General features: G+C 34.0%; 1 protein-coding gene across 2 annotated transcripts; it reads right to left on the reverse strand.

Annotated features, from left to right (window-relative positions):
- Positions 1-6,811: 6,811 nt before the first annotated feature.
- LOC104212932 (shikimate O-hydroxycinnamoyltransferase-like) lies at positions 6,812-12,572 on the reverse strand. 2 transcript variants are annotated; one of them, XM_009762306.2, is made up of 3 exons: positions 12,423-12,572; positions 11,443-11,865; positions 6,812-7,882 (listed from the first exon to the last, which is right to left on the reverse strand). In XM_009762306.2, the coding sequence occupies exons 2-3, from the start codon at positions 11,851-11,853 to the stop codon at positions 6,995-6,997; spliced, it is 1,299 nt and encodes a 432-aa protein (XP_009760608.1). In that variant the 5' UTR covers positions 11,854-11,865; positions 12,423-12,572; the 3' UTR covers positions 6,812-6,994. The 2 variants fall into 2 exon arrangements, with proteins under 2 accessions (XP_009760608.1, XP_009760609.1); XM_009762307.2 differs by lacking the exon at positions 12,423-12,572 and adding an exon at positions 12,237-12,341.
- Positions 12,573-13,212: the final 640 nt, after the last annotated feature.

The raw sequence follows: 13,212 nt of genomic DNA on the forward strand, positions 1-13,212 counted from the left end.
AGGTAATGAAATAAGTGAGCAGAAAAACAATGATAGAAAATGCTACAAATGCGGAAATTATGGTCACATCCAAGCCAACTGTCCAGAACTAAAAAGGAACTATCAAAGGGCAATCAAAAGAGAAAATCTTCCAGCATATGGAGTGATGAATATATGCCAGATAAAAATCATAGTGGAGCTGCCAACCTTTGTTTCATGGCATGAAGTAAGACAATTGATAAAAGAAAATCTTTTGGTGCCTGGAGCGATGAAGATATATCAGACAACGATCATGAAGAATCTACAAGCAACTGCTTCATGGCCCCAAGTGAAAAAAGTGAGGTAAGATCTCATGACTGTGATAAATGTAGTGAACTTCAAAGTATCGTAGAACAGGCTTTAGAAGATATGAGAAAAATTCTTGATGAGCTCATGAAGACTAAACGGGAGAAGAAAAACTTGGAGACCCAACTTGAAGAATATAACAAGTTGAAAAAGGAAAAGGAAGAGTGGGATATTCTACTCGAATAATATCAGGTTGAAAATGACTTACTTCAGAAGAAAATGCATAACTTCACAAACAAATGAATAGTTTGCACATATCTTCCCGTCACCATTTTGATCGGCTGAACAAGCAAGCTCATTTTCTTAATAACTCCAAGTTGACTGACAAAAGAACTACTAGTAGACACCCTACTTCAAACAAGTCGACTCAAGAAAGCTTCAAGTCGACTAAGGCACCTGCTGGTAAATACTCTACTTCTTTTGTTACATGTCATTACTGTAAGCTTGTATTGTGGGCCGGGCCCAGCCCTGGACCGCCCCGGGACGCTAGCAAACAGGCCAAATGGGCCGGTCTCTAACAGTCCTAAAAGCCCACTGTGGGCCAATCCTCCCAAAATAGACTGCGAGACCGGGACCGTTTAGCCCGGGACCGGTAGGCGGGCCTGGGCCGGTTCAACCGGGGCTAACGGGCCTAACGGGCCCAACGACTATTTTTTAAAAAAAAAAAATTTTAAAAAGGCCAACGGTTAGAAGTTTAAAAACTAGCCGTTGGCCTGCCATTTTAGCCGGTTGGCTTTTTAAAAAATAGTCATTTGGCCCCTAACCTTTGTTTTAACTCCAAACCTTTTATAATTACACTTTTTTCCTATTCTTAACTATAAATACCCTCTCATTCTTTTATTTTTACTCACAAAATCATCAATCTCTCTCATTTCTCAAACTCAAATTGAAGTATTCAAGTCTTCACTCATCTCTCATTTCTCAAACTCAAATTCTTAATTCAAGTTAAATCATGCCCGGTAATTCTAGATTGCACTCATTTGTTTTGGAACACTTTAATGTGGTAGAAGAAAATGAAGAAGTTTACATAATAAAGTACAAGAACTGTGGTCGAGTCTACACTCGTCGTCCAAAGGAGGGCACAGGCTGTTTAAGGAGGCATATAAAGAGTTGTCTTGCGTGTTCTCCAGACATTCATATTTAAGATTTTAAGTTGATTTGAGACAATGTGTGTTATTTTAAAATTATTAGACGTATTATGCTTAATATTTTAGTTTGTTAGATTCATTTGAAGTATTATGTTGAAGGCATTGAACTTTAATTTGAAGTATTAAATGTAAACTTTAATTTGCAGCTTTGATACTGAGTTCATCTTAATATATATAGCTAATATATATATATATACACACAAGAAATTGCTTTAGATAAAAATAGTTTCAAAAAAAAAAAACCCGGGAACACTTAGGCTAGTTTAGCCCGGGACCATGTGGGCTTAGGCCCGTAGTGGGCCAGTTCCACCCTCCAGGACCGCTATGCCCGGGACCGTCAGAGACCGGCCCGCCAGAGCCCGGGACGGTCAGAGACCGGCCTGCCAGAGCCCAGTACCGTTTGGCCCGACCCATTTAGGCTCGGCCCACAATACAGCCTTACACTACTGTGGTAATTTTGGACATAAGGCATTTGCATGTAATTATGCCAAAAGTCATGTTAGATCAAAATTTATTTGGAGACCTAAACAGTTACATATATTTCCAATTATACAAGCTACTAACCATGAAGGACCCAAAAAGATTTGGGTACCAAAAACAAACTAAATTATTTTGCAGGAATTTCTAAGTCCAGCCATAAAAAGGATTAAAGATGTTTGCCTATTGGCTGGTCGAGGAACATACTTCAAAGTTCTTATATATTCACAGAGGATGAAGGAAATACGACGTATGATCTAAAAGAGTGACTAGTATCACTAAGGTTTATTCAAGTTCTTCTCGCTGCATTAGGTGATACATATTCTGTAATTTGTTTAGTAAAGTATAGCCTAGTATATGCATATTAGTCATCTATATACACTTCGAGTCCACTAGTTACATCACATTATTATTCTGTTTGGTACTATTTTTTATCCATGACTTAGAGACTTTAAATAGTTTGAGTACATGTCTTGCATAAACCATGTCATTTGCATAAGATATTAGGACAAGCAAGCATGTGATTATATTGATATCGTACGAACTTGAATCATGCCTATATGTATCTTAGATTATTCTTGAAGTGAATTATTTGTGTAATAGTACTTTCTTGGTAAGAATATTAATACTTCACTCAAGACCAAGAATGTTATTTAACTTTGAGGCCACTTCTGCACATGAAATATTTTGGGCAATACTCAAAAGCTTGAAGACGAAAGGTATGTATCTCTATTATTAGCTTTTATTGGGTTATGTTCTGGATCTATATTAGAGGACACCTTAGGTGAGATATAGAAGGAAGAAAATCAAGTGTTGATTATTTCTATCTTTTTTGTTGCAAATGCTTACCAAAAGCTTGGAAGGTACATATATATGTTTCTATTGATGATTATCCTTACTTTTGCATAGGTCATATTTTTTAATAAGAAAATAACGCATTTACTATGATCATCAATGTGGGTTTTAATAGTATTTGTTTGGCATTTTCTTGCAACAAGCATGATCTTTCACATTTTAGTTTGGCGCCTGAATTGAATGAAGACTTGAAAAGAAAGTATCATTTTTGCATGAATTGTCATCATTGGCTTATATGTGCTTTAATATTTACAGTGGATCTTATCTTGAATAAAATTTTGTCTGAGCTATGGGAAGGAAGAAAAATTAATTTTTTGGTTATCCTATTTCCTTTGGTTGCAACTGTCTTGGTAAGACTCTTGGCATATTTCTTATTCATTAGCGGTAGAGAAATCTCATCATGTGCGTCTTTCCTTATACTAATATTTTCTAAGCAAATTGTGAATAAGGATGGAGAACTTATGGTGGATAGCTTGAAATAAATTATTAGTAACACATCTATACTAGTTAAACTAGACAGTCATGAAGAAGCATTCAATGTTGGATTCTAGTAATACAAGATTTGTTGAGCAAAGCTTAAAGAATCAACAATATGGAAATCAAGTACCAAGCAAATGAGCTGCAATCATGGATATCTAAAGCCGGATAAGATTGGTAAGGTTGTGAAAATTATGTGTAAACTTGTAGCTCAAGGTTTTACAACAAGAAGGTCTGTTTCTTCCTTAAGATTTTTGTTAGAATATCATTTTTCATGTGCATATTACAAAGTTTGTATGGATGTTGAAATATTTTTTAAATGGTTTGAAAACTGCATAACATTATTCTCTAGCATCTCTCTGGAATTGAAAGTTTTTTGAATCACATTCGTGTGACTAAGACTAATTACCATTTGAAATAAATTCATGTTTATCATGTGGCAATTATTCTTTCCAAAGTTGTATTTACAAGAGCATATTTTTTTATACTAACCAAAAGCATATCAAGCAATTTTTAAGCTTCTGGAAGATGATCGGGTTGCAAATGAGTATAATGGAGAATTTACCTTTATCTTCACATTCCATAATGCGAAGCAAGGATAAAATTAGTAAGTCCAACAATCGAATAAAGTACCAAGGTATGACCGGCTCTCTATTGCATTTTTATGACAAATACTTAGGTATACCTGATCCCATAATATATCTTCGTAGTGCCACAAAAGATCCTTGGTTGATTCTAAATTATGGATTATTATATTCATTGATCTAGTAGGATCTTTTCAGGTGCAAATCTTGCAGGAAACAAAGTGGACTGAAATAGAAAAAATGGCATGGAGATTTTTTAATTCTCATGAGAAAGACAAACTAGAGCACAAGAAAAAACATGTGTCATTAGATTGCTTGTGACAGAAAGTATTTTGGAAATCTGCCCGGAGGACATTGACCATCATCTTGTAGATATTTCCTCTCATTTACGAAAAAAGTTGGTATGGTAATGATAGCCTCGTGTATCCTTTTTGGTAAAAATGATTCATTATCATCTTACCTCTTTTGTGTGATTTAAAGTCTATGATAGCATGCCCGTGTTCGTTTCTATTAGAATTATTTTCAATAGATTCAAAATTGTATGGTCTCGCTCTTCGTTATTAGAAGTCTAATAATTCTTCTCAAATTTTTGAAATTGTTTTTGGATAACTTAAAATGACCTACAATTTCTCGTGCTTCATATGGTAAGCAATTATTTGTTTACTCAAAAGTTTTTCCAATTGAATCAAACCTCTGGTATTGATTGCTTAGTGTTTATTTGTCGTTATTCTGGATGAGTTAATAGATTATGCATTTATCTAATTGAGAAATTCTTGGAATATAGACTAATTGAGCGTAAGTTTTATTATTGGTTCTAGTAATTTATATCTTATTCCACCCTTTTGATGATGACAAAAGGGGAAGAAAATAATTTGTACAAAAGTTCCAAAACTCAGGTAAAGTGTATGGAGACAGGGGGAGCACAACTGAGGAATGCATAGAGTGAGGGGGAGTTCACACTTGATGTACTACATGCATTTCAAGAAGATGATTTCAGGGAAGTAACCAGTTTATCTAGCTTATCCCATTACTGCCTTTAATTAAGTCTTTGATTAAATTTTCTTATTTTGTACTCATTGGTTTGCCATCATCAAAAAGGGTGAGATTGTTAGCTTCAAGGTTTCACGTATTAATTTTGATGATAACAAACTAACACAATTATTAATCAAAGAACACTTACTTGTGGTAATCTTATTTCTGCACAGGTTTATTCATAAAAGAAGATGGTGGTAAAGATCTAGACAAATACGGGAAAGAGAATATCATGTGAAGAATTTATCAAGGAAGATTATTTTCAGAGAGTTAATCTCCAAGCATCATAGAAGGAATAATATTTGAAAGTCAAGTTTCAAATATTGGATGGCTTACTACAATATTGGAAGAAGAATCTACGGAAATTATGGAAGGAAAGTCTTACAATATCTTGAAAGGAAAGTTGCTAAAATTATGGAGAAGATCTATTAATTTTATAGAAGAAAGATATTACAAGGCCAAGGAAGAATATATTTTCTATGGAAGAAAATATATTATGGTATAGTAAAATCTATATTATGGAAAGAGATTATTTTCCAAGATCAAGAAAGAAATATTTCCCATATAAAAAGGAAGAACTTTTACAATGACTTATTGGAAGAAAATGAGGAATATTTTGTGGAAGGCATAATGTCCAAAGTTATAAAAAGAATTAAGGAAGGAGTTGTAATCAAGATTCTTACACTATTCAATCAAGGTGTCACACAAGGAAAGAAAATCATTCGATGCATAATTGGAAGGATACTCATCAATTTACCTTATCCAAAGGAAAGCAACAATATCTCTGTCCAGATCTAATGTATGGTATGAGGAGATTGACCAAACAAGAAATCATTGGAGTAGCAGATTATGGAAACAAATAAAGGAGCAACAATCAAATTCCCTTGGATTAAGCAATTGCCAAAACAAGTTGAAAGGGGTATAAATATACGAACTCTATAAAGGAAGAAAACACGCAGCCTTCTATACAATTGTCTATCCAACTACAAGTTCTTTATTCTACTCTTAACAAGCATTGTAATTCACTTAAGTAGATTTACTGTGTACCTAAAAGAAAGAAGAGAAACAGAAAAATATTGGAGAGGCAGTGTGTCCTAGAGGTTGTGTCATTGTTCGTTTCTTTGGTGAGCGAGTGAAAACCAAAGTGTCGTTGTTGGTGAGCGAGTGAAAACCAACCCTGTCAGCGTTGGTGGTGATCGCTGAAAATCACAAAGGCTGTACTCAATTCAATTTACAAAGATCTCTAAAAGACAACACTCTTGCAACCAAAGAGGACTGGATTAGGATACCACATTGGTTCCGAACCAGTTTAAAATTCCTGGTGTCATTTACTTTATCGCTCTCGTATTGTATTCTGTTCCTTTACTGTTTATTGTGATTAAAACTTGTTTAAATCGAAAAAACTAACGGTTCTGTGAAAGTTGTCTCCGCATAAGTCGACTAGACCTGAAGAGTAGTCAACTAGAAATATAAAAAGGCTACAATTCACCTCCCCTTGTACTTTCATTTCCTTCCTTTTGTGAGTTATCTTAACTTTTTTTTCCTTAGTGATCGCACGGCTTTATGTTTGTAAATTTGAATTTTTATAAGTGACAATAATCTTACTTAACAAGTTTTCTAAACTTAGTGATGCATTATTTGTTGATATTGCTTACTTCTATTGTTTCGTTTCATCTTTCTTGAGTCGAGGGTCTATCATAAACAGTCTCTCTACCTCCCCATAGTAGGGGTAAGGTCTCCATACACACTACCCTCCCCAGACCCCACGTGTGAGACTCCACTGGTTTTGTTGTTGTTGTTGTAGTTAGTTTCAGTAAATCCATCCCGTGCTCTAGTTTTAAATATATTTGCCACAGGTTGCTTGAGGTAAAAGCACTGGCAGTTGAGCTTTGAGAATTTAATCTAGGCCACAAATAAGCAGAAATAGAACTGATGTTCATTATAAACATAAGTACATGACTCATGCTCCTTTGAGGAAAGGGAGGAAAAGAGATTTTAGAAAATTAACCTCTAATGAAAAGGAAAAGTCTGTCTTACATTTCTGGCATTATTACCCCAATATAAGCAGCACAAACATTCTCAAGAGATTCATTTCTTTCAAATGTCATACAAATATTTCTCGAAAAGTTTCATATGGTCTGCTTGAAGCGAGATAGCAACCGATAGACTCCCATCATTGGTAGGACTTGGCAATATAAAGCTTAACCCTTCATAAGCGATACCACCAGGTCCCATAAATATAGGTCTACCCCAGCCAAAATCTGCGTCGTGTATAGGCAGCCTAACCCAACTAGTGATCCCAAGATTTGGGCATCTAAAAGTATGTGCTCCGCGAACAAGAGCCTTTAGGTCGGGCTGTAATTCCAAGTAATCGAGAGCTGATCTTAAGTAGTCGTTGTCCATCTGAGCCAATGCATCATGAATTTTACTTGCAGCATACCAAATGGGCTTGGATTTTAGATCACCAGCCACTGCAATTGGAGTAGCAGTAAATATCACATTACCAAAGTAGCCTGGTGGAAGAATAGGCCTGAGCCTAGAACGTCCATCGGTTGCTATATACAACTTGCTTCCTTGATCTTCTTCAAGTCCTCGTGCCATACAAGTAGAGCGCCATACATGTCCTGCTAACATTTCATAGGAGCTGTAGTTTACGGTATTTCCATCTTCCTTAGACTTGGCTTTCAAGGCATTGATTTGATCACGGGTTAACTTGAAGATGGAAACAGCAGTCTCAGGAACTGCTTCAGTTTTGGCAATGTTCTTGAGAGTTGGAGGTGGCTGGTATTCAATGTGTGGGAACTGAGGCAAGGGTGGATCACGAGCACGGAGAAGTGTTCGGTTTATGAAAGGTGGAATTGTGAGGTCCAAACCACGAGCCATGTCCGACCATGTGTTGATGAAGTGAAGACCAGAAAAACCATCAGCAGCATGATGTTGCATTCCTACACCGAGAGAAACTCCTCCACATTTGAAATGAGTGATCTGCTCAACAGTTGAAATGAGAATTATGGTGAGCACTAGCAGAACACATCGAAATCGTGCAATATCAGTTATGAGCTAGAAAAAGCATTCAAGTCAAAAGATTGAGGGGGAAACTATAAGAAATAGCCTTCCACGAACCACCTGAATAGATCGGAATGGATATAGAGAATTCATATAGTAACTAACTTCACCTTATTGGGAATGAGGTATAATAATTTGATCAATTCAATCAAGGGGTATTTGGTTCTATGGCGTGCTTATATTTTTATCAGGACCGGAGCGGGCTATTAATCAGAGGCGGATCTAGGATTTGAAGCTGGCGGGTGCCACCATAATTTTCTTTAATGTAGACTTTGTAATAATTAATATAGAGCTTGTTCGGAACACTTGTTCGGTTCATTTTTTTTTTTAGTTTATTCGGGCAATTTAATAGGAACTTTTTAAATATGAAAATTATATCTCTATCTCCTACGCTACTTGTGAGATTTCATAGGATATTTTGTTGTTATATGAAAATTACATTAGACATCCAGAAGCAAATGCAATTAGTATTTTAAAAAGGGAATCACACATTTATTATTAACAATACAAGTAAAATAACATCTTCAAAAGGGAATTTCACCAATCATAATAAGAAAAATAAAAAAATATATCTCCAATAGATGCAAAATTAGATAAACTACAAGATCCCAAAAATTAAAATGATAAATCTCATATTTTTCTATGCAATACTTGCAAAATATTCATCATAATTTAATAGTAAAGAGATTTAAGTTGTATTTAACAATTATAGAATAGCATAAGTTTTTATGTTATAATTAAAAAAAATTATAAAAATTAAATTTGATCTCAATCCAAAATTCTTATCAAGACCCAAGTTTTTTTATTTTGAAAGGAAAAGATTAAATGATTTGAGATTAAGAGAAATGCTTATTTTATTGAATTTTAAATTTTGGAAGCTCTTATTTGAGTGTTCTTGTTAAAGATCACAGATAAAATAATAAAATGTAGGGAAAAAATATTAAAAAAAATAATGAACGAAAAATAGGAAATTAAGAGGCAGCCAACAAGAAAAATAGTTGGGACAAAGGAAATAAAAAGTACACGAAAAAGGAAAGTCAGATAAGGTTCAAGATAAATTAGAACTCGAATTTTACACACAAAAAAAGCTTTCCAAAAGGTCTACCAGTCATGGCACATTTGTTTAGTCTGCAACTGGGGGTGGCGGGATCAAATATTTAACCTAGTTTAAAAAAAATTCTACATAAATATATAATAATTTTACCGACGTAGGGGGTGCCATACCACCCCCACCTTAAAGGGTGGATCCGCCACTGCTATTAATACTGACAATTATAGGTAAGACTGCATACAATAGACCCTTGTGGTCTGGCCCCTCCCCTCCCCTGACCCCGTCCGGCGCCCGCGCATAGCAGAAGTTTAGTCCACTGGGCCTCTGCCCAATTATGAGAAATTTTATAGCAGTAATCTTCAAAGAAAGTAAGAAGGGCTGAAATAAAAGTTACTATCATTAATATTGTATAAAATGACAAAAATTTCATTTCCTTGAATATATGAAGTTATTCATAATTGTGATCTAAAAACTATTTGTACGAGGAATAACTATTACCAACCAGAAGTTGGCATAACGAAACAAAGAGAAACCTCAGAAAATTAAGCAATAACTCCAACCACTTTTATTCCAAGTTAATTAAATGCTGCCTATCTTCTATATATGTTTAATGATGTCAACCAAGTAATAAAGAACAAAGAGTTGATTCTCTTTATACTGCTCGAGTTATAGCAGTAGTATAAGGCAGGACCACTTCAGAATTTAGCTAATGGTTTCCCAAACCATAGCGAAACTATACTCATTAATTCGCCATCAATATTCTCTCCGTCTTATTTTATAAAACAAAGCTCGAAATGCAGGGTTAAGACTGCGTACAATAGACTTTTGTGGTCCGACCTTTCCTCAGACCTCGGGCATAGCGGGAGCTTAGTGCACTGGCTCCCCTCAATGCTCTACAAAATTAATTTGATTTCTGCATCATAAATGATGCAATAATTTACGGGATAGGGTAGCAGTTGAAAAAATATAAAAATACAAATGAATTATACTAATAGATTACGAGATTGTGCCATGCTTCCACATCTGCAGGTTTTGATTAATGACTATTCTTTTAGTCTTTTAAGAAAAGCGTGCAGCCTGGATATTTTGCAAACAGTATAAACACGGGAAACAGGATATTGAGTAAATCTTCACATGGTACACGCGTGGTTTTATGCGTTTAATAACCTTTTACTGAATTCATTATTTTAGTAAATTTTCTCGTGTGGAACATAACTATGTTGTAGCCTTGTGAAAACGTAAAAGATAAACGATATATTTCAACTGAGTAAACTAATAATTTTTGGATTTAAATTATTTACACTAGCATTATAAAAGAATCACAATTTTAGAAGATTTTTAACCGTCTATAGAAGGTTATTTACTGCCTTTTTTAACTAAAGGAATATTATTTGTTCTAGGTAATCGAAGTGAATTATTACACCAAATGTTTTTGCAAAATCAAACAATTTATCTCAATAACTACAAATCATGCTTAAATGAAATTTATATACACGACGTATGTCTCATATTAATAACTTGTTATAAACAGTGGGTGAGCGTAATTTTTTTAACCAATGATGGTTTAAAAACCTGTACATTACCAATGCAGAATTGAAAATGATACTGCAACAATTCCACTTTAATTGATTTTTTGGCCTTATTTTTATGGTCCACAATATTTGATTTTTTGATATCAAGAAGGAATTAACTTTTTTTTCCAAAGTTGCACTAGGAGTCAGAGACAGATCCAAAATTTAAACATTATGGGTTCATCTTTTAAGATTTTTAACAGTAAATCCATTAAATTTTTAAACTTATGGGTTCATATATACTATTTTTGCAATTTTAACAAAGTTCTACTCCGCATCGAGTTATGGGTTCAATTAAACCCATCGTTAGTATACTAGATAGTAGATACACCCCTTGCTTGGAGTAAAGAGTTTAGGACTATTTGTTATATTTTTCAATAAACAAATTAAGGTTAATATGATCAATTTTATTATTAATTAATGTTAAAAGGTTAATTTCTTAGAGCCTGTTTGGCCAAGAAAATTCTCTCTTTTTTTCGAAATTTTTTCACTTTTTCTCGAAATTAATATTTGGCTATAAAATTTTTAATTTTCATTTGAAGACAAATTTTCTGGAAATTTTAAAAACTACAAAAAACTATTTTCCAAAATTTTCACTCACAACAATTCAAAAACAACCTAAAATTATATTCATGTCCAAACACAACTCTAATTTTCAAATATCATTTTCACTTGAAAAAAAATTCACATTTTTTCAGAATTTTACAATTCTTTTTTTTAAACGCCCACTTAATATACGTGAAAACAACCAAAAAAATCAATTAAAATGAATTGGATGGAATACTTTCTTTATGCCAATAAATATACATACAGGGATGTTAAAAGACATAACACATGGAAGAGAACCAAAAACGTACCTGCAAAACTAGGAGAGCATAAGAATGGATTCCCTGAGAATAATCAACGGCAGGAATAAGACGCCGGAGTTTCAAAGTAGGCGCAAAATCACCAAAATCATCAACTATTCCATCAGATTCTGCTTCAACAAACAAAACCCCTTGTCCTATGCATTCAATTTCAATACGTCCATCTTCATCCCTTTTTAACCTACCAGCCATTGGATAAAACGGCACTAACGCTTTACTCAATGCCTCCTTAAGCATATTTGAATCAAAGAAATTTGAAGCACTTGACAATGGCCTGTAAAAGTAAACACTTGGGGTGTGGAAATTTGGAACAACTAAATCCACGTTTGAGTTCCACAGGTTTGTCTGTGGTGTGTCTGTTGCTGGTTTCACCATTGTTGATTCTTTCACCTCGATTTTCATGATTCTTGTTTTCTGCTTAAAATTTTAAGACAAAGCAAAATAGTTAGTATAAAGAACTTATATATAAGAGCTTAGAAGTCCATTTGGGAATTCAATTTAAAGGTGTTTGGTTCTTTGAATTTTATCAACTACCTATTCTCCAAATTGAACAAAATGTTTAAACTACAAACAACAACAATAAAACCAGTATAATTTTACGAATGGGGTCTGTAGAGGGTATTGTGTACGCAAATCTTATGCCTACATCGAGGATAAATAGGTTATTTCCAATAAATCCCAAGAAAAGAAAGCCATAACAACCGGCAATAATAACATCAGGATAATAAGAAAACACACAGTAACAACAGCAAAATTATAAAAGAACGTATAGTAATAAAGATTACCAATAATATAATACGAAGCTAACTACTAATACTACTTGTATAGGGATGAAAAAAATGCTTAAACTAAGTATTTATTTATGTTGTTAGAGTTCTTGACTTTATAAGAGGAAAAAAGAGTTTACTTTTAAAGTACTACTTTTGATGAAAGAAAATTAATTAGGGAAGGGGAAATAATGAAGAAATTACCTGTGAGAATGAAAAAGTGGGTAGGAAAAGAGACGAGGTAGGGGAAGCAACTTGAAAAATTAGGCTTTGTGGGGTTTTGTTGAGTTTTTGTCTTTTGGAGTTGTGATATGGTTGGGAGTTGGGTTGGAGATTTAAAACTAAAGAGAAAATGATTTATCATAGTGATTAGAAAAGTTTCTTAAATGGTGTGGGGAGTTAGGAAAATGGAAATTAAAGGACTTCACCAACCCCGTCCCGTTGAAGATGACAACTAGTCTATTAGACTGGTCCCACTTTCCTAACCATAGTGGTTTGAGAGTGTATTGGGAAAAATTGAGTTTACATATTAAAATGGAATAAAGATGACGTTTCAAAACATGTAGATAAGTCAAAGAGTTACAGTTGGCAAAGAGACACGAGTTGCAACAGATACAAGCAAAGGCAAAGGAAGAGGCATGGGCAGATATTCAAAGGACTCGACGCCCGTACTTATTAAGTCATTTAAGTCCAGGAATTAAGGGGAATGAATTTGACAATATATGAGAGTACAGATACAGTATTTATTGAGCATTAAATACTGAATACGTTAGAAAATCTGTATTAAATACAATGATTGTGTAATGTAGCATTCAATGTCTTTAATTACTCATAATAGCCGTATTATGACAATGGCAAAATGCATATCTCCTAAATAGCTATAAAAGGAAGATAACTGATCAATTGTAAGGACACGAAAGACTATTTGAATATATCGATTTACTTGTTTTTCTTCTGATTATATTATTGCTAGCCAAATTACTTTCTTTCATAT

This window comes from Nicotiana sylvestris, chromosome 10 (assembly GCF_000393655.2).
Source record: "Nicotiana sylvestris chromosome 10, ASM39365v2, whole genome shotgun sequence".
NCBI classification, from domain to species: Eukaryota; Viridiplantae; Streptophyta; class Magnoliopsida; order Solanales; family Solanaceae; genus Nicotiana; species Nicotiana sylvestris.

Coding starts and splice junctions, on each gene's coding strand:
- LOC104212932 (XM_009762306.2), bottom strand. CDS start 11,853: ATGAAAATCGAGGTGAAAGAATCAACAATGGTGAAACCAGCAACAGAC. Junction 7,883..11,442: donor ATGCTCTCCTAGTTTTGCAG/GTACGTTTTTGG, acceptor ACTGTTGAGCAG/ATCACTCATTTCAAATGTGG.